At 42.0% G+C, this 26,982-nt stretch overlaps 1 protein-coding gene across 1 annotated transcript in view; it reads right to left on the bottom strand.

Moving 5' to 3' along the window:
• LAPTM4B (lysosomal protein transmembrane 4 beta) overlaps nt 1–14,256 on the bottom strand; it is a 59,257-nt gene extending 45,001 nt beyond the window's left edge. The window contains exon 1 of the mRNA XM_048068701.2: nt 13,894–14,256. Within this exon, the coding sequence (XP_047924658.1) occupies nt 13,894–14,118 (225 nt within the window). The 5' untranslated portion in view covers nt 14,119–14,256. The remainder of the gene's footprint in view (nt 1–13,893) is intronic.
• Between the last annotated feature and the right edge of the window lie 12,726 nt (nt 14,257–26,982).

Below are 26,982 nucleotides of genomic sequence, written 5' to 3'. Positions count from 1 at the left end.
GGGAGATACTCTCAGCCTTTCATATGCAGAATATGAAAGGCAAGGAAAAGGAGGCAATAAAATCCTTCAGATCCACTGGGAGATGAGTAAAGTAACAAATTTAAATTACAGGAAAAGGGAATTTAGGTTATGCAACTTGCTGAACAATAGAGGAGATTGTCTAGAAGGGTTTAGGAATCTTCATTACTGCATTTTTTTCGCAGAGCAGTTAGGTAGTTTTGTGTTGGGAATGCTGTTGCCATAGTTTTGGCTTGTCTTTCAAGTCTCGGCTTGGCTTCCAAGGCAGATCACATGAACATCAGGATTCAAAGTAATATTCTATAAATCCTCTCAGTTTTTAACATTATATATAACTTTATGTTTCAATCCAGTTATTGCTTTAAACTCTTCTGTGGAAAGCTTGAGGACAGCTATCAGCAATAAATAAATAAGTGTTACTTACGGAGAGTACTCAAAATAATCAAGCAATCGGAAACTATAAATGCATACTGTTGCTATTTTAAAGGCATGCCAGTTTAATCTTTTGTACAGATATAGATAGGAAGATTCATAAAATACTGACCTAGGCACTCTACTTTCTCCATATGGGTATGTTCAGATTCATATTACATGTTGGTCAGCATAGTCTCTAAGTCTGTGTGTAAAGACACAGGATGTGTTTGTCTGATCTAAAGCCTAGTGCAGTCAGTGGGCATCTCTCCAAGGCTCTTTAGTATATCACTTTCCTGACCTACCAGGTTTTTGTCTTGAGATCCTCATAACGATCTCCGAGCCCCTTCCAAATGTGCTGTTAGCAATGAAAAGTAAAAAAAAAAAAAAAAATACACCGACTGTTTATTTGCTCAACCTTTCTCTCAAGAGAAGATATGTATGCACAGTTGGGTGCCTTGTTAGGGTTTTTCTTTTGTTTCAGCTGTGAAGCAACCATTGAATTTTGAATAATGCTTTAATGCATAAATTTAATGTGCCTAAAAACTTACTGATGTAGCATCTTCTAAGGACACATCATCAAGGAAAAGAGCATAAAGTGAATCCCTGTTGACATATGCAGTTTTTATAAGAGTTGAAATATCTGTTTGAGGAAAAGCAAAGGTTGTTTTACTGCTCTCTCAATAGAGCCAAGATTTCTTTGAAATTTTTTTACATTCCTTCAACAACAAATGATGTAACAACAAATTAACAATGCTTAGAAAACATTTTAATTATGCAATGTTTCAGTCAGCAACTAAACACTGTGCCTCCTTGATGAAACATCATCCTCCTTTTGTGGATTGAGAAACAGAAACATGTTCATGATCATGCAGCAGGGTGGTTGGTGTTAGGTGGTGAGCATAAAATTCAAGAGTTCCCACTATCAAGTCAGAGCTATGACCACGAGGTCCTGCTGCTGGTTATGGCCATAGTTCTACACAGAGTTATAAGAGAGGAACCCCTGAGGCATCAACAGGCCCCAGCTGGGACCTGCCCCTATGCCTGCCCGTGACCCAGGACCCCATTTCAGCTCAGCCCAGGACTGTCAGTCCCCGCCTAAGAAACACCATAGGAGAGCTGTTTTCTAGCCTTGCTGCCTTAGTGAACCCCTTCCAAAGTATGATGGAGCTTGTCTCCTCTCCAGCTGTGTTCCTGGTTTCATCCTCTTTTGCTCCTGGTTGGGCTCCCTGGATAGCCACTAGCCCTGGTTCATCACTGGCTGCTGTGGGGGCTGTTGATGGACCCTGTTACCAGCCTCCAGCTCTGTCCCAGGCTCAGCCCCTGCAGGATGGCACCTGGGGCGTTCTAACAAGAGACTCGATAAAGTTCTCACAGGAAGTCCTAGAAATGTCCAACTGTCCTCCTATCCTGTAATAGAAATAAAATAATAATAAATCCCCAAATCTTGCTGCTCTGGCAAACAGGTGAAATACACCCCCCTTCTCCTCAATGTAGGGAAATAAAAATACTCTGCTTTGTAGAGACCCCAGCATACGTAATGAAAGCAGGACATGTTCTAGAGGAGATATGGAGTCCAAATATTGGAGCATTGCTTGGATTTTTCTAACTAAACATGATTTCAAATACGAGTGGAAGATTTTAAATAGCAACAACTGTGTGAGAGAACATGTACACATGGAGAAGGGAGCAAGGCAACAGGTGCTGAGAGCAGGACCGGCACCAACAGCCACGGTTACTGCTCCCATCTGTACAGGGATAAGGAACCAGCCACTTGTGTATGGTGTGAGGCAGCTCTGCTAGAAGGAACATGCAATGTTTTAGGAAGAAAGGAAGCAACCTCATGTTTACCACAGACAGCATTCAGAGTTTAGAAACTATATAATGTGCTACACTTTGAGACCCCTGCCATCAGTGAGTTAGTTGTCTTCTCTTCCACACCATTTGCTCCAGAGATGAGCAGTGAACTGCAGTGACCCACGGAGATAAAATGCAGAGGAGAGAGAGCAGGTATATCACTGAGCATCAGCACTGTATCAACAGGTGATAAGAAAATGAATACTGCTTTAATTTCAGACCCTTCACAGAGCTGCAGGGTGCATGGTATCTATCCCAGCTTACCTAAAATTAAAATAGCTCCAGTAGCTCCAAAGAGCATGCCATTAATACAGATCTTTTGCTGATACCTAACTGAAGCAAAGGGAACAATATTCAAGCTAGTGACTTACACAGATGCCTGTAAATATTGAAAGAATTGTCAGGAGTGACAATAATGAAATTTCTCCACACCGTCCTCCAGCTTACAGTCAGGAGTTGAAATAAAATTGCTCTGATAAAGGAGTTTAGAAGAGGAGATATAAAGTTTACTTTAAATTGGCACATTGCATTAAAAATACACTGATTTTTATTGAACCCCACAGGGTCAGCTCTACAAATATTCTCGACTTCTCCCAAGACTTCCTGATGCAGTGAAGAGAGTTCCTTACGTTTATGGGAAAAAGCAAGAAGAAAGCTTGCTTTATTTATATTGAGAATTCAATTTAACTGAATCCACGCGCATAAAGTTCTTCACACTGTGCTGTGAAAGATGCCCATAGGCTGTTAATTTTGAGTTTTTTTCGCAGCCTCACTGAGCTCCAGAGGAGCCAGGGCAGCACATTCCCTGCACCTCTGCCATGGTGGAGCACCATCACCCTGTCTGGGGGCCCTACAGCTCCAGAGAGGCTGTAACGGCAGTGAACACCACCCTAATACATAGGGACAAGAACATATGTTTAGATAAGGGAATAAAAACACAAGTCTGCAAAGCTAACCTTTGTTTTTATGATGTAGAAAATAACAAAAAGTTGGATGGACTAAAGGACTATGACCAGTGGGCCATCTGAAGGGCATTGCTAACCAAGACTTCAAAATACAGTTCTAGTGTACTTTTAAAAACACACGAAACTGGTAGATTTAGTTAGTTGCTCTCTACAGAAGTATTATTGAAGCAAGTCACTGATTACATTGATTTCACTAGTAAGAAATTATAAATGTTTTTAATAAAACTGAAGGTAGTCTCAAGCAAAACTCATTATCTATGAGTTTTTAGTTTTATTTTAGTTTTTATTTTTTAATGAGTTTTTTTTTTACCTATTATTAGTGCTCATTATCTAGAGAAAAACAAAAACAAAACAGAAACAGAAACAAAAACAGAACCAGAAGCAACATTTTTGCTCCTTCAAACTAAACTAAAACAGGTCTGTAAATATTTTATAATACTTGGATACTTGAAGTCGGTATTACCATCAGAGAAAGTTAGAATGTATGGAAAATGTCTAGGTAAGGTAACTCAAATAGCCGTAATTCTCTTTATCTACCTTTACCATCCCATTGGGCATATTCTTTGCATTTTTGTTGCATTTTTCTTTTAGCATAAAAGACATTGCCAAGGAAAAGTTTTGTTTATCAAGAGAACACAAGAATTCTACAAAAGAAAAAAAATTAAAGTTCATGATATAACTTAACAGTTCAGGGTAGATTCGTGCCATCTGGGGCTCCTTTCACAAATTTCTTTTTTAGCACTGATAATGAGTTAAGAAGGTTTATGATCTATAGTGCCTTACAGGCAGAATTTTCTATCTATTTATATCCTCTCCCTGCTAGGCAAAGTTTATGTTTTTCTTTTCTGAATTCTGATTAAAGAGGAAAAAAGGAGGCAATTTTAGAAATTAGGTTTTTACAGCTGTTTGACTGTGGAAAGCAGGCAAATGACGTGAGAAGACAAGAAGTGTGTTGGTATGTGCCCAAGTTTCATTACAGATCTCATGGCAGCGATTCAATCGTCTTCCCCCTCAGGGCACAGAGAAGCCAGGAGCTACGTCTGAGCACACGTCATACGGTGGCCTGAACTCCTAGGAGAGGAAGGAGCAGGACAGTTCTGGCTGTCTGAGCAGATACTTCTCGCTCTTTTTTCCACTCTGTAAGCCTTCTGCTTCATGCTATTTAAAATGTATGTACTCTCCAGTGATGTGGCTAGGGACAAGCTGCAAGTGATGCATGAAATAATGAATGATTCAAGGAAGGAAACCCAGTCACACTTGGCTAGCTTTTCACCCCACAAAAGAGTAACAGCCTGAAGGGAAACAGAAAGATGGCCAAGTGAAGTTGGGTTAAAGGGAAATTCTTCATCCTTTTCACAAGTGATATCCATTCATAGACATTATTACTGAAGGTGTAACGAGGAATACAGAAAGGTTGAGATGTTTATTCAGGAAATGCATGTGCTCAGTCCTATTTCCAGGCATCTTATAAAACAAAATATAAGCCCTCATGCTTCAGGTTATTGCCCTAACTTAAAACAGTAGGAGAATAAATGAAAATGTCTTCCCTGCACAAGACATTCTTTCTAACTTCCCTGTGTGGTTTCTTAAAGCACATGTTTCTGGCTGCTACCTGAAACACTGCACTGGAATAGGGAGAACATTAGTCAAACCAGAAGTATCAATTAAGTTGTTCTTCAATATGGAAAAGACAGCTTAGAGTCTGCAATTCTTTTTGCTTGTTTTTTCTTATTACTCATGAGAATTCAAAGAAGGATCCAGGAAGGCTCAGACTAGCATAATACAGATTGCCCATTATAGACAGCATATAATAGAAAGCTGCATAAAATATTTTATTCAGACTTTATATGCAATCTCAACTTTGATTATTATAATGACACTAAGCATTGAACTTTAAAGTCTATGCTGATTAAATTGATATAGGAAGTCCAGCATAATTTATCAGCACCCTTCTATACAAATGACTCAACTACTGCTGGCTGCCAGCCTTTAAACAGTCCTAAAACCCAAACCACCAGAGGCCTGTCACTAATGAAATATGGTAATGACTAAGTGTGCAAAAGAAAAATTAGATGGACAGGCACTGCAGGATGCACACTAGAGATTTCTGCCTCCCTAGAGATAGAGTTTAATTTGTTATATACTTAATCTTAGTCCTATTGTGGTTTAGAGGAATGGGATATTTGTATTCAAATTTATTGGCGGATTCTTTTTTACTTTTGCATTGCATTTAAAGAAAGTTGAAGCTATATCTGATCAAGGTCCTGAAAACGATTGCTGTAGTCTTCTGCCCAGCCTGGGGGAAATTTAATCATATAGCAATGTTCTAGTTACAACAGTGCCTGAACAACTCACAATTCCTACTAAAGCACACCTTGGTTCAGGATGCTGTGGAGAGCTAGAAATGAGTTGGCATGCATTAAAACTTTGTTAGAAAAAGAGTTTCAAATAGTCAGTTGGGATTTGTTTGGTTTCTGTAGGCATCCCTGACTTCCAAATACAGATTTGGAAATACAACTGTGAAAGGTTGAGGGTGGCCCTGCTCAAGTGTCACAGTTGGGGTGATTTAGGGAAACCTCCCATGAGTCTAAACCTTAATTTGCACTCGTGACAGAGGATGGCCCAGTCACTGCAGCTGGAAATGAGCAGGCTGGGTTGCCAGAGGCAGCTGGCCCTGGCTAGCTGCTGGAGTGCCTTACCCATGCCAGCTCATGGTGCTGTCTGTGCCCAGACCAACCTCCAGCCTCTCTGAGCATGAGCTATTGCAACGGTGAGAGGAGTGTGCTCCAGCAAGCCACACACACCTGCTTATTTAACAACCAAACCAACCAAACAAAAAAAAATCACCAAAGCTTTGATCAATTATTCTTACGTAGTCACCACAGGCAATTTCCACAGAAACCAAGCAATGGAAAAGGGCTGTCAAGTAGTACACTGCATCCTCACGTCATTCTGCAAGCCGGGCAGCAATTTAGCTATATAAAAAAGAAGCAGGCACACCACAAAGGATGGTACACTACAGATAATTACCGAAGTAGTAAACAACTTGATCACATTTATCTAATCTGCCTGGGCCCAGCTGTTTCACAGCTGGAAAATGCACCTCTGCAAGGTGAAAATTTCCTGCAAACCCATGTTTCTGCCGAAAGCATTTGTCCTGTGTGAATTAAGTAGCTTAAAGTATCTCCTGACAGAACAAGACCATGCTCAGCACAAGCCAGAAGTGAAGTGAAAAGCAGCCACAGCACTTTAAAAAGCTCTCTAAGCCAGAGGACTAAGATCACAGGAGTCGGAACTGACTGCAGACACACGAATGAGAGCAGATCCACAGGAGGTCCAGAACATTGCACTAGGCTCAAGTCCAAATTATTTCTTCAGTGATGCCTTGCTGGCAGAGACAATGCCTCAGATGGATGAGGAGTACTCTTGCACCTTCAGTAATGAGCATTGCTCTTCCCTTCCTGTTCTGCTGTCCAGAGATATGGGCCTTTAAGCCCCAAGCTCAGCTGCCGAACACCAGAGAAACTTGCATGCATTTTCAGGTTTTGGCCACTTTGAATATCCATAGCTTTATAGTCAAGTCATGAGCCTCACAATAAAATGAGAGAGGAAGTAGGCAATAGAGGAGATTAATTCCTGCCTATTTTGCAACATCCGTTCCATATGTCCAGGAATATATAAGACTAATTGCATTTTCACTGACGTCACTCTTAATCAATGATCAGTTTACAAAGCTTAATGTCTGGCTCAACAGGAAATATATATTAACCTTCAATGGAACTGCTAAACACCTTTTACTTGATTAATGTAATACCTTCTCTCCTTTCTGTAAATATGTTCATGATTTTTGAATGACATCTTTAAAAAAAAAAAAGATAAATATAGTGTACTGTACTTTTAATGTGTTTCTTTCCTGTAACAAGCATTTATCTAATCTTTGCTCCTCTTTCAACTGTCCGTTTTCTCAAAGGAAGGAGAAAACTGTTCCTTGTAATCTCCGAAAATTTATCACCCAATTGAAAGCCTTACTAAAAAAAAAAAAAAAAAGCACATTTTACAAAAGTTTGTATTTTCTGAATTGATAACTATGTTAATTGGAAAAGACAACTCTGTCACTATCCTGAACAGCTAATGCAGATTATCATCTCTAGTTGCAATAATTCATACTGTGAAAAATCCCAGTGTGGTATCTGGGGATACAAGAAAACCTGCATACACAAGATGATTAGAGCTTAAAAAATTGTTTAGAAATCTTTGCGTTTAGTAAATGCATGGGCTGTCCAAAAGATACTTACAAGAAATTTTAGCCTTCCAATGCCTTAAAAAGATTTTAAAAATGCTGATATGTGACAAAGTCTGGGGAGGACTGAAAAAATGCTATTTCTGCTTCTCTGTGCATTATAGCAAACAAGCAAACCTGGAGATTTTCACTCAAAACAGAAAACACAGGTAGTGTTAGATACCAGGTACCTACGAGTCCACTCTTTTTTTGTTGTTGTTGTTTCAGATAAACTTTCTGTCCTCTTCATGCATTAATTCTGTCACCCATAGTTGAGTGATTAGGGTCTTTTCAAGTTGTCTTGTTGATTGTACATTTAAATTTCTCCCACATGGGACTTTATTCAGTATTTTAATTGAAGAAGTCCTGAGGAATGAATTGGACTGAGAAAGAAAGGAAGTGGGATAAAGTCCTGCACAGTAGAAACCTGCCTAGGTTTGTGCGTGGTGGGAAGAATTTATTAAAGAACTTCACCAGAAGCCTTTCATGAAGCAGCCAAGTAGCCATTACATAATTCTAAACTGTCCCTCTATACAAGTTACAATCAGAATATAGTTATTTAGAAGGTCCTCCAGAGCAGATGCATCTTGTTCGTGCGAATGATCAGTGCTGGTCTTTACTCTTTGCTTTATCATGTCTAAAATGCAGACATATATTTTCAGTGTCTTACGGAAGTACCATACAGGTCCTGAGCAGACATTTATGTGTAGGATCATTAATGTATCCCCTGTTCATCTTCAGTAAGATAATGAAATGGATGTGATTCACTCTAAAAGTAAATAACCTGATCCCCCCCTGATTCCAGTGCCAGTTGGGTATTCAACATATACATCAATGATATGTAGAAATCATTGAAAGTAGCACTCATGTTTCTTTTTTCAAAGCAGGAAGGCTCCAAGAGTTACTTGGGAATATTTTTCCGCCCTCCAAGATCTCAGTATTAATTTTATGAAAGAAAGCACAGACAATAAAAAAGATAACAATAATTTTGTAGGCAAGGAACTTGGAACATAAATATTCAGTCATTGCAGCTATTTCCACTACAAGAATCAGGCAGCTCAAGTCATTTCAGATTACGTGCTGACCCCTTCACCTGCCGGTGGAGAACACTCGTCTGCTGCTGACACTGCATCTCCTGCTAAGGGATGGAAATTAGCCGTGTCACTGGCACCACCCAGGTCTTCCCTGTGAATGTACTGCCCAGGCCTGAGCCATGGAGGTGTAATCACCTGGTGAACCCACAGCGAGCCCCATTCTGCAAGATAGTGCCACCAGTACTGGATTGTTAGAGGAGGCAGAAGAGGGACCAGCAGTGCCTGCAGGATAACCCGACCCAACAGCCCAGCTACATCACACTGCCACAACATGGAAAGTGACATCCCTGGCTGGTATGAAGGAACAGAGACTTCAGTATGACCATTTGTGTGCACATAAAATTGGAGAAACTGTATTCTTAGCCAATTTCATTCCAAATAAAAACAAAGAAATCTAAATTCAGGTTTGAAATTACAAGAAATTTCTTCTCAGAAAGAGTAGTTAGGAGTTGGAACAGGTTGCTCAGGGAGTTGGTGGAGTCACCGTCCCTGGGGGTGTTGAAGGAAAGGTTGGACTTGGTGCTTAGGGACATGGTTTAGTGGCTGACATTGGTGGTAGGGTGATGGTTGGACCAGGAGATCTTGGAGGTCTTTTCCAACCATAATAATTTTTATGAATCTATGAAATTTCTAAGTAAAGCACAAGACCTCAAATTTGCATTCATGCAAATTCCCACAACCTGGCCCCAAGATAACAAAGTTCCCAGTTTCCTTGAACCTCAGTTTCTAATGGTGCGATTTCCCCCTTTTCACAATTTTCACAATTCAATTGTGTTTGTTTTTTGTTTTTATTTTTTAGTTTTTCAAAGTCTCCCAATTCTCACAGGTTTGAAAATGATAACTTCACTTTTTTTTTTTTTAAAAAATTTCTTCTGCCTTCCCTGAAAAGACTTTTTCACACCATTCAAGTGACCGACACTTACAACTCCTTGCTGATGTGAGCAGTCCTAGACAGTCTAAAGGTTGCAGGAGTGAGAACAGAGCAGGTTAGAAGGACCTCAGTGTGGGTATATTTTGTTTACATGAACAGTCAGTGCTGATCTCTGCTCCCTGCCAAGTAAGCCAAGATTTCAGTAATCTTCTAATGGGTATTTAAGCACATCGCCATACATGTTGTTTTGCACAGGCCTTGGAAAAGACAAGGGAATAAACATGGCCCAGTCACAAAGTATAGATCTTGAATCTCTTTTTGACATCAGGCCAAGCACACTTTACTGATCTCAGCAGAGATAAGCAACCTGTAAATTCATTGCACAATGAGGCTATAGTAAGCAGTACTTCTCTTTTCTTTACCGTATAAAAAGGATAGTACCAATACATTTTTTCATCCATTAGGACTCTATCCCTTCATTAAAAACAACTGGAATGCTGACAGAAACCATTCAAGTTTTCAACCATCTGCTCAGAAAAATCCAGCACTGAAGCATCACGACTAGCAATCCGTCCTGAGCTTTCCACAAATAGCTCAAACGTTGAAGCCACCCTGGCTAAAAACTTAGGCTTGCTCTATTTATGTTCGTACCACACGTCCTTCAGAGAGTGCCTCCACAATCTGAATAACTGGCAGTCATAAAAGGCTCTTGCTCTTCCATTAGTTTTTTATTTTTAGGCTCCCTCGCAGGGCCCTGGGTTGAGGAGACGGAGCAGTGCTTCAGCACGGGCCGTGCCGGACAGCTCCCGCGGTGGTTGTGGGGTCCCGGCTGCCCCGCATACACGGGGACAAAGCTCCTTCTTCTCCTGTTCCCCCACCACTACCCCTCCCGGATTTTTTTTTCCAGAAAGATGAAAGTTTCATCTTTGCCCCGCGCAAGTCAATGGAAAATAATTGCCGTTGTCCCAGATGGTGCCGGCAGAGCCGTGGGGTGTAAACAAAGCCCCTGCTGCCATGTGTCGAGCTAATGGAAAACCCTTCTGTGGCAATGTCAGCACATCAGAGCTGTTTCTTCTTTGTTTTTTAGATAAAGAAAGGGGAGTGCATTTACTCGGGAAGACAACATGCTGTGTTTACAAGTGCTGTTACCAAAGAGGATATTACTCTGACTCACCGCTACCCACTGGATCACTTGGAGCTAACAAAAACGCCAGCTTTTCATTCTCATTGTCCTTCTTTTTTCCCTACATATATGGCACTTTTAAGACTTTTGTGCCCTAAAGTCTTCTGCTTTATTACTCATGGCCTCAGATTTCATGTTTGATATAATACAAAGAGGTGTAAAGTCCATGCCAGTGGGATGAGAGACAAAGATCAATAACCAGCTGAACTGAACTGGTCCCCAGGTTTCTGAATAAATATTACCCTCCAGCCAGCCATATTATTGCCAGTTTATGAACATTACATTTATCTTCAACATTACAGCATGCCTGAAGTTTTTCTCCCCAGTGTAGCACATCAGCTCCTGAAGTGCAGGCCACTCTGGAGCCCTGCTAGATGTTGCTGTCAGGAATTTTCCTCTGATTGATATTTGGCTATTTCACCCTTTACAAGTTACATTTTACATTGAAGTACGTCAGTGCTTTTTGATAGTATATTTTAAGATGCGTACTATAGTGTAATATCATATAATGCTGTATTACGTTAGTCTAGATGTGGTGCCTATGGCTCTACCAGAAAGAAACTACCGAAACACAACAGCTGCAGAAACATTAGCATTCTGAGATCCATTATATTCTAAAATGAAGCAAAGTTAAATATTTATTTCCCAGCTATTGATATTTTATGAAACCACTGTTCCTGTCCTTCACCTGCAGGGGAAAGTGCTCTGATCACCCAACAGCCCCACCTGCACTCAGCTCCCCTCACTCTCCGTTATTTGAAGGATCCCAAACATACAATTAAAACATTAAAACTGAAGAGCTAAAACATCATCCCAGAGACACACACTGCTTTTTTCCACATTTACTCAGAAATTCTGCCTCCTGAAATTATCCTAACTGAAAACCTGTTCAACATGTGAAAATGTTATTTAAAAGACCTCCCCAAACTTACAAGCTACTGTATTTTTTCTTCTTAAGAAACTCTTTCTGTGATACTGAAGCATTGTATTCATAGTCAGAGAATTAGTAAGACTTGCACTTCACAAGAAGCAAGATATGGAAAAAAAAAAAAAAAAGAAAACTGTTCATTCTCTAGGGGGATTTTTTTTTCTCAAGTAATTTCCTGTAAAGATTAATGGCAAACAGTATAGAGAAAACATATTGGTGGTGAAAAAACAAAGATTTTTTTTAACTTTTATTTGAGGTAACACTCATAGCTCATTTGTGGTTTGAAGTAATACAACCACACAGAATGAATGAATGAATGGAGAGGAAAAATCACCAGCAGGACAGCACCAATTTTTATGTATAAGGTATCAGAACATAATTGATCTGAGATAAAACATTATTTTCTTATATGACTTTGTAAACTAGAACTTACAACCAGGGGCTTAAGGGGCTTATTGACTTAAGGGGCTAGCCCTTATTTACCTCCTAACTTGGTAAGCTGGCAAAAAGGTTTAGTATTTATTATCAACATGCAGCAAAATTTCTGTTCATAGTAGTCAACCTTAAAAATAAAAGTACGTGTGATATATGAGAAAGAGTAGAAAGCAGTGTTATCAGTTAACTGGCATGTTATGAGCTATTGTCAGTTTGAAGTCATTTAGGAATCTGCCCTGAAAAATGTATAAAAGGGAAGGAAGCAAAGTAGGAAGAGGTATAAATCAGGAAAAAATCAATACTTAAAAAAGAACATTTTTAAAGAGGTTTTGCAGAAACGTAGTAAGTGAAACTGGGGCACTGGCATTTAAATGTTAGTAACATGGTAGGTAAAGTCTAAAAAAAAAAGCCCTCAGCCTTTTCTTTGCAACTAAAGCTAAGCTAATGCACTTACTTCCCTCTTCCTTGAATATTTTTAGGTCCACTGAAAAGCTAAAGTATCTGTATCCCTGTCTTTGTGGAGCTGATGTAAAGAGGCTTCATTCAGCTGAAGGCAGAAAGAAATAACAAGAATCCTGGAAGAAATGTTCAGAAGCTTTCAGGTCATATTCAGACTCACTGAAACTCTGTTATAGGTGGGCAAAAAGGGCATCTTTTTCAATGCTGTGATTATTTCGGATACCACGGGCTGTGGATATTTTATTTAACTATTAAACGGGGAGCAAGAAATAGCTGAACTGACACACCATTTTATCAGTGGTGAAATATGCATTTTATAGGACATCATATTTTATGTGATTTCTGGGACATAGATGTCAACCTAGCATTTTAATTACGCTGATTGAATTTATTTAATGAGCTGCCCTACAATGGAGGACAGCCGTACATTTTTCGCTTCCTTCTGAAGGGAATTTCAGCAGTTAGCAAACAAGCCTGGGTCTAATCTGCTTCCGTCTGCAGTGACCCTTGGCAAACAGCTCTGCGTGGCCTTGGCATCAGATGGGGATGGATTTCTCACACCAAGAGACTGGGAAGACAAAACAGGCTGAGAAGCAGCACATCCACATAACCCAGAGCGACGAACCAGCTCTTTTTATTGTTGTGACACATTTGCAAACCCCACAACTACGGGGCTGGCTCTGGAAAAGCTGCTTTTCCTGCACTGCTACCCAAGGGGTTGAGAAAAGATTGCCAATGACAGGAGAGGAGATGGGGGCTTGGTGCATCTCCTCCTCTTTCTCTGGCTGGACAACCGGGTGTCCAGCAATGCCAGGTGCCCAACAGCCTCTGGATGGATGGATGGATGATGACCCATTAAAGCTGTGCCTCAAGGGTCAATCCCTCACTCCTCCAGCCTGGTGGAGGAAAGAAGTCTTCCTGATACACGTCAGAGGCTCCTGCAAGCCTCCAGCCCCCTGTCAGCCAGGCTCGGATGCCATCGACCACCACTTATCCGGCACACGCGGAGCAGCAGTGACGAGAGCACCTGCCCTCTTTGCAAAGCAGCCTCTCAAAAATCTTGAGAGCACAAGATTTTCTGTGCAGCGCGGTCAGAGCCTGAGCAGCCTCGGCGGAGTCAGCGCATCCATGGGGTCGCAGCGCTGCAGTGAGCAGTGAACCCTTGCTCCGAAGTTTGGGGAGCCGGGACAAACCCTCACGTCTCGCATCTTCTCCACCAAACCTGCTTTTTGCTCGAGACCCCTGCTTACCTTTAAATCCACACGGATTTCCTCTCTTGCTGTCGGCAGATTTCCACCACCGGCCCTGCCAAGGAGCGGCGGAGAAGCGCCGGACCCTTATCGGGGCTCAGCCGCGCCTGCCCGTGTCGGGACCCCCCCAAACCCCCTCTTACCAGGTACCAGACGCCGAGGATGATGGTGCCGGTGCGGACATGGCAGCAGAGGCAGCAGCTGTTGGAGTAGAAGCGTGCCCAGGGCGAGCTCAGCATCTCCGCGGCTCCTCCGGGCTCCTCCGGGCTCCGCGCAGCTCCGCACCGCTCCGCGGGGGCGGAGGCGGGGCCGGGCCGGCCCCTCCCGGCGGGCGGGACCCCCCTGGCCGGGCACCCAGCACGAAACATCCCCCTCCTTCCCTAGTAGATAGGGCCGGAGACGATGGGGAAAATCTCAGCATCGGCCCCGGGTTGCGAAGGCACGAACGGTTGGGGTTTTGCCAGCGTCCTCCCAACCCGCTCCCATAGCTGCTGCCAGCGAGGGGGCTGGCGTTGTGGTGGTTGTTGAGCTGGCACGCAAGTGGCAGAAACCCCACTCTTGCTGGCTGTAGTCAGTGCTCTGACGGTGGGGGAACTGCAGCAGGAGTAGGGACCCCCTTCTGGTGGTCAAACAGCAGCCCCCATGCAGGCAGAAGCTAAGCTTCCTACCTAGCGGATGGCTTTTTCATCATCATCGTCAATCGTAATATTTTTATTCTTATTCTACTTCTTGAGACTTGTATCATTTTCTAGAGGAAATAACGGAGAAGATTCGACCAGGAGGTCTGCACGCCTGTCCTGACCCCGAGAATAATTCAGTCGCCGACATCTTATCTTGGCTACTTCCCAAATTGCGCAATGTATCATCAAAATATAACGCTGAAGAGTACTCAGATGTTTCCCTATATGGTTGCTTTGGGGCTCTTTTTTATTGCATACATACATCTGCACCGAACAGAAACTCCCAGATAAAAGCTAACTTGGCACAGAGGAACATTTCTAACTACGCCTCATCCCTACTTGTAAAACCACTGTAGTAAATTAAGTTAAAAATCCCTTAAGTAGGACCTTTCTACAACCTCAGTTTTTACCTTGCCCTTACCAAAAAAAAAAAAAAAAGTGAAAAAAAAATTATTGTGTATAGAAAAGCCACTTGGCACTGAATTTGTAATTTGGACTATATTATGTGCATAAACTAAAAATTGTATTTTCAAGATTCATATTGAAAATTGACACTAAAATCTATTAAAGTGGAACATGCATAATGGGCAAAAAAAAAAATAATCCAAGAGAGCAGAGAAAAATCCCAGGCAATGTGCTCTGAACTATCTCGCCAACAACCTTGACAGACCTCTGTCTTTAATACCAGAAGGTATGCAAGTTAGAAAGATTAAAATCTTGTATACCCGACTTGTGAGAGTATGCGGAAGGTAAGAGCATTTGCTTCATTAAGGTTATCTGAGCAAGGACCTTTTCAAAGCAAAGGGGATAATAAGCAAAGGTGTGTGATAAACAAGGACACCCAGGCACAAACCCGGAGGACAAGGGATAACGGAGACAATGCCGAAGACCCAAAGTCTCCAGTTACAAACGGATGGGCCATTGAGGAGCTCCAGCATTGCTTTGGAGAGGGGCCCCTGGACTTTGTGACTGATAAGAAGGGGAAACAAAAGGGACCTGAGGAGCTGGGGGGGGGGGGGGGGGGGGGAGGGCTGTGGGCCTGTGGTGTCAGTGGCTGGAGCCAGCGGGTTCTTGTGGTTTCCCATCAATGGCTGTAATCCAGATATCCTCTGAAGAAAAAGGAAGAATGAGAAAGTGACCATTAATTACTTCAAAGCAGTTTCCTGTACAATTATAAATTTCCATTCAAAAAGCCTGATGGGAAAGATGCGGAAACATCAGGGTTTACATCACACTCCCCATTTATAATCAGCTCTAGGGGGTCCAGAGTAGTACAAATCCTAGGCAGGGTTTAGAGAAATGATGAAGCCCAATCTGCTCTATTTATATTTCTGTGGTGTACAAGATACTTTGCAGATGGAAGACCTAGTCCCTGCCTTGAAGCACGAATAGTCCTTGGCTCTAGTTAGTGGCTGACGGGGCACAGGCACAAGTGCTGCTGTGTGCTTGTAGAGGCCCCACCAAGCAACCCCATCTCTTGCCCCTTGCTATCAGCTGTGGTGGCAAGGACGTAGCTGAAAACTGCATTAAAACAAACAGATGCAAGGAAGGAAAAGTGGGGGTCATGGCAACACAAGTTACAACATGAGGTTTACTGTGCTCCAACGCACAATCCATTTTTCTTTCACACATTAGAACTAGTTGCTGGTACTCCTCCTCCTAACTTTTCAATACTTTTCTGAGCAAGTCTGCTTCTGGACAGGTGGCTTGGAAGCTGCACACCTTCTGTCTGCACTCACAGTCCACAGAGATGGTGGAGCATGGTTCAATTGGCCTTGAATAATTCAATTACACTGCACCCGGTGTTGCCTGCAGCACATACACAAAGGGGTGGTTGGAGGGAGTGCTCTTAGGAGCACTGCTGATGCTCAGTAGGATTAGCCCCATGCTCCGGGGTGAGCAAAGAGGTTGTTAATTGTTTTGTATTTAGCCAGCTTAAGACAAGATAAGAAAAGGGTTAAATATTGTCCAGAAACCAAGGTCTAGGTATTGTCCATGGGCACAGGAAAGTGACAACATTGGGAAATTGGCTGATTGTATTAAAGAGCAATTTTGCTTAAGTTCCTGCTTGGCCAGGTCCAGAGCCTGTGTTTCAGGATGGCTGCAAATGATTTAAGTAACCAGGGCTACAGAAATAATTAATGCAATCAAGTTTAAAAAATAAACAACAACAAAAAAACACCACTTTCTAGGAAAAAAAAAAAAGTCTCCTTCCAATAAATACCTGACACCATCTCTGTTTCACAGAGAAAGACAACAGGCAATAAAATAGGACTGCTGCTGCAATTCAAAATGAGTTCAAAAGGTCATTCATTCTCCTGGTTTGAGTAAAACAATTCAAGGTGAGAACAGTATTTGTCTCCAACACCTTGCAACTCAACATACATTTTAAAGACATATAAGAGAGACATCACACTGACACAGCTTGATGTACAGCCGCTTACACAGAGCTAGTCAAATTCCCTTGATCCAGTACCAAAAAATGAATAATAAGCTGTTACCTGTTTTTATTGTTGTTTTGTCTCTCTCTCTCTCTCTCTCTCTCTCTGTCTCTCTTTCTTTCTTTTGTTTTCTGTGTTCTCTATTGACCTTTAAAAATTGTTAGAAGAAGTGCCTGGACCTCTTTATTTCATTTCTAGGGATTTTTATCATGATTGGTCTTATAGCAGATGATAGCTCTAGTCTCATAGACAACTGATATACTTACACATATTCTTTAACGATGGTAACCAGCATTTGCAACACCAGTTTCCTGGGTCACTGTTTCATAATCCTGTTTTAAAGTCACTGGTTTTAAAATATGCATCATTAAAATATTTTGATATGTTGCCTTTGTAAATCAGGAAAACCCAGAGCCCAAAAATTCTCCAAGAAAAGGGTCAGCACTATTACACACTGAATATACGCCTACCACAGTGCCCATACCTCCTCTCTTTTGACAAGGCTACAGGGGTTAACACCGTAACCAACAGAACATGTACCTACTACAACCTTCACCTCTTGTCCCCACAAAACACAAAAACAAGAGCATAATAGCTGTTTAAGTCATTTACTACATTTTAGAATGCAAGCAAATGATTCAGATTGTATGAGCAAGGACGAAAATTACTGCTGCAGGTGCCAATAGGTTCATAAATCCTAAAGGCTTCATCCAGACATGAAAAGAGCAGTACAGTGTTTGCTTGACATAGTGTGGGCATTTCCCTATTTCAGGAGTTAAATTATGCATCAGATAGATTTGATCTCTTATAGCTTGCTCCAGTTCCTCAACAGCATCAGTTGAGCTCTGGCATTTCCCTTGCACAAATCTTTGGCTCACCGTGCCAGATCTCTAAAGGGCCTTCCATCCCATTCTGCCTCTCCTTTGTCTTTCTGGAAGACCTGTAAATCCTAGTAGGGTGGGAGCATAGATAATTTTCAGACCTTTTTGACACTATTTTTAGCTTACTGTGCATCATTCCTTCAGCGTGCTCCCCCAGTATAAAATACAGAGATCCCACCTTGACCAACAGGATGCCACATTGACAGTGCACTGCAAGGGCAGGACTAGGGGTGCCATGGCCATCAAGAAGGAGATACCTTTGGGGTGCCCTCAGAGGGTTGGATTCCTGACTATGTTACTGAACTGTGTATGTTGACCAAAGTCCTGCCATGACAGACAGAGGCCTGGTGGTCTCCCCCACCCCCATAAATCTCCAGTGACACTGCAGGCTCACACAAACAGAGATAAAGGGAACAAAGGAATGCAAGAGTTAAATAATCTCAAGGATAAGGAGGTGCTAGACACCGCCTGGAGCATGAGCTGAGCACCAGCTGATCACCAGCACCAGATTCACATTTAACTGGTTTGAAAGGGCTGAACGTGGGGCATAAGAAAAGGTATAAAAGAAGTAATCACCTACTCCCTGTGTGGACTCAGACTCTCCATCAGCTGGCCTGTGGACAAGAACCCACCCATCAGCAGGGACACCCCTGGTGCCAACTGCCAGGGAAGAGGTGGGTCAGCCTGGTGTGGTTTGAGCTGTGTGAGCAGAGCCCAGAAGCCTCCCAAGGTTAGACCAGAACCACCTCCATATGGCTCCAAAAGGGACCCACTGCTGGCCAGAGCCAAGCCAGTGAGCAACATCGGTTGTGCTTCTGGGAGAGCAGATTGAAGAAAGGAAAAAAAAAAAAAAAAAAAAAAAAAAAAACCTGCTGTGCAACAGCAACTGGGAGAGTGAGGAGTGAGAAGCAGCCCTGCAGCCCCCCAGGTCAGTGCAGCAGGAGGGCAGGAGGTGCTCCAGGCACGCAGCAGAAGTTCCCCTGCAGCCTGTGGAGAGGCCCCCGGTGGAGCAGGCTGTCCCCCTGCAGCCCACGGGTCCCACACGGAGCAGATCTCCACGCTGCAGCCCGTGGAGGAGCCCCCGGTGGAGCAGGTGGATGTGGCCTGGAGGAGGCTGCGGCCCATGGAGAGCCCCCGCAGGAGCAGGCCCCGGGCCGGAGCTGCAGCCCGTGGAGAGGAGCCCACGCAGGAGCAGGGGTCTGGGGGGAGCTGCCGCCCGTGGGGGACCCGTGCTGGAGCAGTTTGCTCCTGGGGGATGGACGCCGTGGTACGGAGCCGTGTGGGAGCAGTTCCTGAAGAGCTGCTGCCTGTGGGCAGCCCCCGCAGGCTCAGTTCGGGAAGGACGGCATCCGTGGGAGGGACCCCATATTGGAGCAGGGGCAGAGAGCGACTGTGAAGGAGCAGGGGAGATGAAATGTTAGGGACCAACTACAGCCCCCATTCCCCTGTGCTGCTTGAAGGGAGGACTTAGAAGAGGGTGGATGGGGGGGGAAGGCATATTTCATTTGTTTTTAGTTTCTCACTGTTTTGGTCCGTTGGGAGTAGGCAATAAATTACATTAATCTCTCTTTGCTGAGTCTGTTTTGCCTCTGTGGTCGGTGAGCAATCATCCTGCCCTTATCTCAACCCCTGAACCTTTTTTTTCATCCTGTTTTCTCCCCGATCTGATGAGGAGGGGGAACAAGAGTGTGACATGGAGGTGCTGAGCTGCCTGTTAAATCACCACGACATGAAAGTTAAGAATATAAAGAAAAAGCCTGAAAAGTACATCTAAAGATTGAGCACGATAATATGTAAAAGGAATGTTTACACATTGTACCTTGCCATGCTGCAGTGGTTCTATAATGTTAGTCAGTACTTTAGCAATAAAGAACAATTTCTCTCCCCTTTTACCTTGGGGAAGTCCGTGAACTTCTCCAATACTTTTATTTCTCTTGGCTGAATAGAGCTAGTGAACCTTGTGCCCCATCTCATGCCCAGTGGAGAAGAACAGCTTTGACTTTTCCCCTTCACTGGCTCAGAATGCTTGGCTGTCCCAACCCAGTGCAATGGGTACTTCAGTCACCTCTGTGGGCACGTTTGTCACACATGGACTGCTCCCATTTGACGAGCATATGGCCAGAAGAAAGCACAAGCTAGTGTGTGCTGGCTCCTCTTGCACAAGCCTTCAAGTCTCATCTAACTGCCCTTGTATTTAAACCAGTAACTTGTACCCATCTCCTGAGAGCTCCCTGAGAAGGAACCAGTCTTCATCCAAAAGACAGAGAGAAGTGGAGACACCACCACTGATCGTAGCAGCTTGGTCTCAACCCGTTATCAACCCCACTGATAAGCCCAGATGTCTTATATCCAACACAAACTTGTCACCTCTTTCTCTGCCAGGCGAATAAGCCCTTTAGCACCTAATGTCTTGTAACTTATACTCTGCAATGAAGTCTTTTCCAAATCTTTTTGTCAAATTAAGTTTCTACCAGCCAAATACTACTTCCAGTCCCTTAAGTATATATTTATTGCTTCTCTCAGGTCTGCATCTAGACAGTGTTGTAAGAGCCTTAAAAATTGCAGACATCAGGCACATTATTTACTAAATGGACACAGGGTTGGTATTGTGCCCTCATTCCTCCTCACTGTTCAGATTCAAACATCCCAGGGTTTACACTTGACCTTTCACTATGGTGACCGAGTAGAAGGTCACACTTAGGGCATTTTTTTTTTTTTTTTTTTTTCCTTTTAGCCTGAGCAGTTATGCTGGACACAGTATTAAGCCAGCTGGTATAGGTGGGTACATTTTATCCATAGTCTGCAAACAACCAATTCTGAAGCACGACATACAGCATATTAGGATGGGATTCTAGCTGTTGGATAAAGAGGTTGTTACATTGCCAACAATGCCATGCTGCTTGCCAGATTGCTTAAACAAAGGAAATCTAAGTGACAGTTTTTAATACCGTGGTGAGTTTGCGGTCAAAGAGGTCACAAGCCTTTTATTGATGGGAGAGGCAGACCTTCTAAGAAAAGCTATTGTACATAAAGAGTATTTACTTCCTCTTAGTTCCATTAGTTAGATTAGTTAATTTTTAATTTATGACTTTGAGTATGGCTCAACACTGGGAATTTTGCCAAATTTTATTCCCTTTTTCTTTATGTGATAACAGGTTTCTCCCCTTCATTTAAAGGCTCAATTTTTAATTTTTATTAATGCAAAAGAATAGATGTTCCTCCCAATTTTACTCATCAGTCTTATGTTTACATAGTTGTAAGGAAAAAAAAATAAACCTAAGAACTATCAGAAATCATGACCGTTTGGTCTTTTAATACTGACCTCAGTGTAGTGATAAAGTATCTTCTTCCATCCTATCGAGAACCAGGACTTAATTTTATGTCAGGAGAAACTAAAACACCACACCTTCCATAATTGTATCTCATTACTTTCTGTAACTTACACAGCAAACACTTCCAGTTTTTTTGTCTTTTTGTGTTACTCACATTACCACTTGGAGCCTGCTTAGACTTTCCCCAGATGCACGTTGTTAGTCCATATATTAAGCCACATGCACCAGAAACCTGAGCTCTGAATTGTCACCAGCTTTAAACCAACTAAATACCATCTCCATCATTATTTTGACTATCTGTGGAGTTATTCCTCTTCTGCTCTCTTTGAAGTTTGCTGGTCTCTTGAGCAAACTCCAGGACACGCCATACAATTTTCACCGGTGTTCATTGCAGTAAGAGGTTTGCCACAGAGCTTTACAGAAGCTTCCAGTCTCACTGATATATTTTTTCCCTTCTATGCTAAGAGGAGCACTTGAGCTTTTCTCTTCGTGTCATCCTCTGACAACTTAACCATCTACTGCTTAATAAGGAGTCACCAATGGAGACTGATTCTTTTGCCAGCCAAGCCTGGAGAATGTGCCACAGCAGCTGTTGGCTTCATACAATGAAAATATCAGTGAGGTTTGCCCCCTTCAGCAGTCTGCTCTGAATCCCCAGGAAAAGCCCCCTTGATGGTTGACTTGCTGAGTACCTGCTGGTGATTCGAATGCAGTTAAGCCCATACTCACCTTTTCTTGCAGGCCATGCAGAGGCAATCTGCAAGCACTATACATGCAGTGTAACACCTTTCATATACACCATACATATTACAGGTCATGGTATGTCCTTCCTGAAACACAGCACACGTGGATTTGTTAATTCAAAAGCAAGGAAAACACTTCTTTTTTGGTATTAGTGGTGCAGAAAGTTTTATAAATTGGAACAAACTTCTAATTAAACTTTTGCCTGTATCAGAAAATACTGCTAGGAAAACCAGATGAAAAGCTACATAAAACACAGCCACAAGTACAGCAACGTGTGTGGGGTGTGAGACTGAAGCTCTCTAGTGCTATGTATTTTATGTTTTCTAAAGAGAGACAGGTCAAGGCTGCTAATGTTCTTCCAATTACAGAAACCAAAGATACTCCTGGCTTCTCTTCACAACAAGCTCCTCCAAATGACCAAAGTATCTTAGGATCCCTTGTGCCAGAAGTAAGATTGATGTTTTAAATAACGTGCCTGATATTTCATTCTCCACTTTGTATACCAAACGACCTCATAAATACCAATATAATCCTACTGAAATAGCATTATTTGGCAACTCATCCCCAAGAGCAACATAAACATCACTTCAAAAGCACATCTCACACTTATTCTTGTCATTATATTTTTGTAAAGGTACATTCATATATTATCAATACAAAGTTTATTACCGTACTGCCGCTATGTAACATTTTATAGGCATACACATCTGAACATGTTTGATTATAGTCTGAGGCAACTTTGGGAAATCCTGACTGGGCTAACGCTATGAAGATCTCCCAATTGACTTTGGAAAGTTTAATTGCAATAACACACAACTACAGCTCATCACATCTTTAGAGTCAAGCATCTACATACAAACCTTTGGAACAGGAGTGGCTCAGGCGTGTCATGTGGAAACCCCATCTCTGCAGGTCAGTGACACTCTACGGAGTAGCCCCTCTGATTTTACACCATCTTAGCACCTCGCTTAATCATGATTTATGCTGTTTTCCAGCTTGAGCCCAGATGACATGCACAGACTTGGGATTTTAAATGCTGCACTCATCTTGAGCTTTATTAGGGGTGTTCATCGGCATACTCCCAGTTTGCAAGCTGATGAGTATTTGGACAATGTTTAAACCAATTCTGAATCTGAAAGCGCTCTGAAATTAAGTCAGTCTTGTTGGGGCAAGTCAGTAGGTATGTACCTGTATAATGTTGTTACTGTACATCCTGCAGCTTCCTTGTTTCACACTCTAGTACTGACGTACCTGACATTTGCTCAGAGCCTGACTTTCTTTTCCACTCTAACATGAAAGTAACTGGTCACCAGCAGGATGGTCGCCAAAACCAAGCTTACTTTGAACGTGTACATCTGCATGTTTTTCCCCCTTTCCCTTTGTTTAGCCTACGTGAACCCTTAGACCACTTGACTACCATGGGTGACACCTCAATACCCTCTCAGCACAAGGTGCTGACTTTCGGCCACGCCGAGCAAGATGTCCTTGGTGTGCTGGAGGAATGCCCCGCCGACAGCTCCCTTTTGAGCCACCAATTCACCATAAATAACAAACACGATCTGCAGGTAGCAATTCTCCCCCCAGTTAAGCTGGCAAAAAAACTGTTTTTGAGGTGGGCTGGCCAAAAAATACTTGGAACAGTAAAATCTCAGGTGTTTAAAGCCTCGCAGCGTATCATGTTCTCAACGCAGTAGCAACACGAAGCAGAAGCAAAACATTTTGCGTGAGAGAAAAGGCACGGTGGTTTCCAGAGCTGTCAGCACTACATTAAGTCCTTACATAAGAAATCCTGCTCCCATAAGATGTTCTCAGGCAGCACAGAAGGATGAACTCCAGCAGCATACTAGCATGAAGTCAAGGTCATTAGCGAGGGAATTATTAATAGAGTGAAGCACTCGCAGTCGTGCTTCTGTGTCTTAACCATGTGCTGCATGACAGACATTTTACCCGGAAGTGAACAAGCAAAAAACTAGTTTCTGATGTGATGTGCACTGCTTCTGACCTCAGTTTTCCCTGTCTAGTACCCACGTGATGTTACTATGTAAATCCAAAATGGCAATCATTGGATATATAAAATCTGCCCCTCTCAGTTGCAGACACACCAAACACTGGAAGCCTTCAATCATATGTCTCTGTCACAGCCTACCAAGCATTTTTATATTCAATGCGGGACATCCTTAAATGTTTTAAAAATACTGTAAAGAAGTTGCTGTTAGCAGGCTGCACAAGTTGAATGACTTTGAACACCACCTCTATAATATATGGACATAAAATAGCAGGGTATTGATTTTCCAGCTCCGTTCTACCAGTGCTGTGCATCCTGAGCCCACTCCAGAACACTTAAATACATTCGCACTCATGCAAAGAGGTTAGCTGAAGCCGAAGTATGAGATCCGTAACCTTGCCCCTTTCATAACATAGAAGAGAAAGTCTGAGACGAGGAATCTTAAGACACCAGCATCAGCAAACACAGAACATGTATGGGCCCTCTCCCCCCAATTCCCATATAAGCAGTGGGACATGGTGCCCATAGAAGCTGCTGATCACGGTGACAGCCTGCTACTACCAGCTTTTCCAGAAGAACTTAGAGACCTTGCTCAGCTCTGTTATCTGTGGTTTCATTACTGGAGTAACTACTCACAACTGCCCAGCCTCATTACCTGGACATGCCCTTTCTATATGTGAATGGCAGCAATCTCAAAATCTTTTATTTTTCTTCCTTCCCTTTAATCACATCATCAGTAACGCAACATGTAATTAGGTAGCCACAATAATGCAATACTTGGTCAAAATTTGCACACCCCTCTGTAGCTACTTGTTTTCCTGAGTTACTAAGAAATGCAGTTTAACTCTAAAATGAACAATTTTGAACACCAGTTCGCCATCAATCTCTAGATCAAGTTCAAATAACATTAGTTTTGCTTTTTAATAAGTCATCTTCCATCTCCAAGTTTTTTTGTTTCATTATTATTATTATTTTTAAATCATCACATTAGTTCAGAGCAGACAGCTCTTAGAGCCCGTCTCTGGAACCTGTAAATAAATAAAAACAGCAAAAGGGATCTCCCATGTGCAGCTTCGATTGTGGGTATAGATCAAGGCATGACTTCACTGGTCAGCTACATAGATAAAGATGGTCTAGGAAATAGGAATATTGGGAAGGACAAGGTGTTTGTGAATGGGCCTGGTGGCAGCTTCAGTCAGTGGCCTCTAAAAACAAAGCTCTCAGTAACAAAGTACTTGGCTTATACTCCACCAGACATTTGAAATAACTCACTTAGCTCAAAGGCAGTCTATCGAACAGCTACGTGGAAACTGTGTGTGTGCAGAAGAGTTGATATTCCTGAGAAAACAGAACTGTCTTAAAAATACTAAGCCAGTTTCAGAGGTCACTTGATGAAGGACAGAAAATCTACTTGCTTTGAACTGCAGATGTTCGCAAGCTTGCTCTTTTAACAGCACCGTATGAAATCCTGAAACCATTAGTTTCATATTAAGAGTTTCAAATGCAATTTTCTGTGAAATGTTCTTTTACAGAACACACCAAAATTAGACATCATGGTTTCAATAAGAAACTGATCTTCAACGAACTGGAAATCTTCAGTTTGGTACAACTAACTTGGTATTTAAGAAACAGAAGGTCAAGTTTCATTAACAGAAAGGATCCTATACAGATACTAGACAATTTTTAGCAATTCAACTGTTTTTTTCTTCAATAAGAACAACCTGTGAACCTTTACTAGCAAGATGCTAGTCCAGAAAACACCGAGTACCCCCCACCCATCTGATGACATACAAGTTTTCCCACTTGGCTCCTGACACAACTAGCAGTGGCTCTCTTAATCCTGCACGGAAGACGACACATGGCTGTATCATACTGCTTTCAGGTTCATTATCAGCCATGGAACCTGTTCTGGTCCTCACCCCTCTGCCCAAACCCCACAAACTCTAACCCATTTTAACAGTAAAATATTTTAGCAGTATCTTTAGAAAGGTAGTTCCATTTTATATTTTTTTTCTTCCTTTTACAGCAGAACTATGCTGAAAGATTTTAGAGTCAGCCTGGAAAACTCAAACTATCCTTCACTGGTTTGCAGCATTCACTAGAAAGAAATTCACAAGTAGAAATGGTTATCGTTATGGTCACTGCAAAGACTTGCATCTTAACAACTCAAACCTTGGCCAGAGACCAACTTGAGACATGTAAAAGCAAAACTACTACGGTTAATAATAGATGAAAGTCTGCTCAAATTATGTATTCTGATGTCACCTGCAGTTATAAGAGCCTTATTTCACAGGCCAATCCCATGGCTAATAACCGTTAATAAGGCAGTTTCCAGTGAGATACAATTCAGTTACAACACAACAATACTAGAAGTATTTCTATAAAGTTTGAAATGTTTTTAATATGTACATTCTTAGTAAATATTAAAGTAGTGCTCTTCTCTTGCACTGTTTTTCTTTAGACTTCTAAAAGGGCATCAGAAATACAGTTTTCATCCCCCTCCGAACCAATGCACAGGTTGTTACCTTTGTAACAAGCACATATGAATACTGTACATCTTTCCCTCCCCACAAAAGAAAACTATGCCATGACTACCCAATTACACATCATCACAAGTTTAAATTACGCATACAAATAATTCCAGAGTATTTAAAAAAAACCCAACATATTGGATTTATGAAACCATTTCATGCATTCAACAACAAATAAAAGGAAAAAAAGATGGTTAAATTTCTTTAAATAGTATTTTCTCTACCCAAGTACCAAAGTCTGGATTCAGTGTATCATTAAAAATAACCATTGCTTGACTCATAGAAACATGACAATACATAGATAACCACGTTTCTATTTATAGACAACACGCTATATACCTCTTTAATGAATGTCAAATAAAGCAAGGTTTGCTTTCTAAGACATTGAAACTGCACATTAAGAAAACAGTAAGAGGTGCTGCTAAAATGGGTAACATTTTGAAAGGAAGGGTATGTATTTATACGATCCTGCTTAGGAGTAGCAGTTAATCAGCAGGGTTCCTGTGTTGGTAGCTAGATTCTTTTTTCCAGAATGACAAACTTTCCAATAGCTAGAGCTTAATAACCCCCAAATACCACCAATTTTATCCTGAAGAGATGAAAAGAATAAATTTATGG

This window comes from Anser cygnoides, chromosome 2 (assembly GCF_040182565.1).
Source record: "Anser cygnoides isolate HZ-2024a breed goose chromosome 2, Taihu_goose_T2T_genome, whole genome shotgun sequence".
In the NCBI taxonomy this organism is placed as follows: domain Eukaryota; kingdom Metazoa; phylum Chordata; class Aves; order Anseriformes; family Anatidae; genus Anser; species Anser cygnoides.
Note: the sequence above shows the minus strand (reverse complement) of the source record. Positions and strands in the feature narration are given on the sequence as shown.